Source organism: Penaeus japonicus, unplaced genomic scaffold (genome assembly GCF_977035675.1).
Source record: "Penaeus japonicus unplaced genomic scaffold, GWHDUDI00000001_assembly GWHDUDI00000010, whole genome shotgun sequence".
NCBI classification, from domain to species: domain Eukaryota; kingdom Metazoa; phylum Arthropoda; class Malacostraca; order Decapoda; family Penaeidae; genus Penaeus; species Penaeus japonicus.
Window position 1 is genome coordinate 30,582,549 of NW_028234412.1, and position 2,500 is coordinate 30,585,048.

The 2,500-nt window shown below is 49.2% G+C and overlaps 2 protein-coding genes across 3 annotated transcripts in view; one reads left to right on the forward strand and one right to left on the reverse strand.

Annotated features, from left to right (window-relative positions):
- The window catches only part of lsn (vacuolar-sorting protein SNF8), a 45,222-nt gene that overhangs the window by 34,025 nt on the left and 8,697 nt on the right, over window positions 1-2,500 (reverse strand). The gene's annotated exons all lie outside the window — the stretch shown is intronic.
- LOC122248203 (uncharacterized) overlaps window positions 1-2,500 on the forward strand; it is a 12,825-nt gene that overhangs the window by 8,613 nt on the left and 1,712 nt on the right. Inside the window, exons 2-8 of the mRNA XM_043008071.2 lie at window positions 1-54; window positions 827-964; window positions 1,089-1,188; window positions 1,349-1,425; window positions 1,538-1,688; window positions 1,799-2,011; window positions 2,176-2,500. The exon at window positions 1-54 is cut by the window's left edge and continues 80 nt beyond it; the exon at window positions 2,176-2,500 is cut by the window's right edge and continues 1,712 nt beyond it. Of these exons, the coding sequence (XP_042864005.2) occupies window positions 1-54; window positions 827-964; window positions 1,089-1,188; window positions 1,349-1,425; window positions 1,538-1,688; window positions 1,799-2,011; window positions 2,176-2,500 (1,058 nt within the window). The remainder of the gene's footprint in view (window positions 55-826; window positions 965-1,088; window positions 1,189-1,348; window positions 1,426-1,537; window positions 1,689-1,798; window positions 2,012-2,175) is intronic.

Below are 2,500 nucleotides of genomic sequence, written 5' to 3' on the forward strand. Positions count from 1 at the left end.
CAGCCTTCCAACGTCACCGTTCCGGAGGGGGAGCGGGTCGTCCTCAAGTGCATGGTAAGTTGCAACGCACCACTCGAGACTTCGGTTCGAGTCAAATGTCAATGATTAAATCAAGCAAACTTAGCAAAAAATGGGAGAGTTTCCCTGTTTCTCCCTCCAACCCTTCAATTCACAAACATCTCTCTCCCGCCCTTCAATTCAACAATCTACTCTCGCCTTCAATTCTTCAACAATCTCTCTCCCTCCCTGCAAATACACAAAATCCTCTACCCGCCCTCCGCCCTCAAATTCAACTTCCCGCCCTTCAATTCCTCAACATCTCTCTCCATCCCTTCCAATCTCAAATTCACATCTCATCTCTCTTCCAAACATCTCTCTCCGCACCATCTCTCCTCCAATCTCTCAAACGCCCTTCAATTCTCTCTCTCCCTCTAGCCCCCCTTCAATCTCTTCAATATCCCCCCCCCTTCACAATTCCCATACATCAATTCTCCAATCTCAATTCACCTCTCTCCTTCTCTCCCGCCCACAACATTCACAAACCTCTCTCTCCCGCCCTTCAACAAACCTCTCTCTCCTCCCGCGCCTTCAATTCACAAAACATCTCTCTCCGCCCTGCAATTCACACTAACTTCTCTTCTCCCGACTTCTTCAAACATAACTCCCGCCCTTCAATTCACAAACATCTCTCTCCCGCCCTTCAATTCACAAACATCTCTCTCCCGCCCTTCAATTCACAAACATCTCTCTCCCGCCCTTCAATTCACAAACATCTCTCTCCCGCCCTTCAATTCACAAACATCTCTCTCCCCGCCACCTTCTCCAGACGTCCGAGCAAGCCCACGTGTGCCGCTGGTACTACCTGGAGATGGGTCTCGACTTCTTCGACGAGCGCGTCACGCCGGTGCTCGTCAAGGACTTCAGCCCTGCGCACCAGAGGGACTGCTCCATCAGGATAAAAAAGGTAAGGCAACGCCACACTCTATACAGTCCAGCTTAGCGCCTATGACGAAGATGAGCATAACGGAATAAATCTAATATTTGATTACGTGGAGACTGACTTATATGATTTTTCTGGATGGTTTCAGGTGCGCAAAGTCCAAGAGGGCCAGTGGCTTTGCCAAGCTCTCAAGTTCCATTCGTCCAAGTTCCTCATGAGTAAGCCAGCCACTCTTAGAGTTATCACAGGTAAGAAACTGCTTTCAGCTCTTATGAGTTTTAGTTACAAGCATGGATAAGTTGATATATATTGGGGCAGACTTAATTCTACGCTTGGAAATGTAAAATCAGCTTCTAATCGTTTTAAAAGATAATTTAGAATTCTAATGGCATTTGCGTGGTATTGCAGAGGCAGAGAGTGCCACTTGGTCCCCACCTGTCACGGAGCCCATCTCCCCGAGGCACGGCCGACGAGAGCACGAGCAGGTATATTTCGCATGGAGTCATTCTGACATATCGTCATACATAATAGTTCTCGATTAAATATGACCAAGCAGTGTAAATGAATCTCGGTAACTCAGCGATCCTTTCCTTTCAGTCTAAACCAGTAGAGTTTGAGGGCACTGACGAGGACCAGATTCAGAACACTCCCCTGGGGGAACCGGCGATTCTCAAGTGCCAGGTGAACCAGCCCATATCGTTCTGTTCCTGGATTATGCCACACGGAGCTGTTCTCTCCAAATCCGAAGGTAAAACTACGAAATGATTTTACATTGCATTACTTGTCAACGTAAATATATTGCTCGATAAAACACGGCACGGCATCATTCGCTAACATAACTTCACCGTGTCATTCCAGAAGATGAAAATCAGAACAGAACAAAATACTTCACGGGCGACTACAGAATCGAGGGCAACTTCAAGGAAGGCAACTGTTCCCTGGCGCTGCAGGAGGTGAGGCCGCAAGACGAAGGCAACTGGCGCTGCGTGGTGCGGGCAAGGCCTTCGGGCCAGGACGTGCACGGGCCGCTCCTCCACCTCCACATGACGGAGCATCATCTGCCCAAGCAAGGTCAGTGCCTCTCGCGTGATTCGTATCTTGAAGCTCGCATCAGGTCGTGCTCGACTATCATGAAACGAAGAAAGGTTAACCCACTATTCATCATCTTAATATTCTTATGGTAAAATGTCATACCATGTCCCTCTTCTGAGTTTCAAACATATCCTAATTTACAGGAGGAACAGCACTGGTAGGCCCAGAGGACGACTCTTTAAACTTGCTGGTTATCAGTTTGGTGATAATCTGCAGTTTCCTGTCCATCATCGTAGTCCTGCTGTTCCTGTGTCTTTACCGCCGCGTCAAGAACCCGTCGGAGGAGACCCGCAAGATCCTGCAGATTTCGCCGCGAAGCAGCATGGAGTTCCAGCACAAGACCCTGCCCGTCACGGAGCTCACGTCCGACTCCGTGATGGCGGTGGAGCCGAGGAAGAAGCCCTTGAATTACGTCGACCTACAAGACTACAGCCAGTACCTGGACATGACCAAGGGCACTGCCTCCGA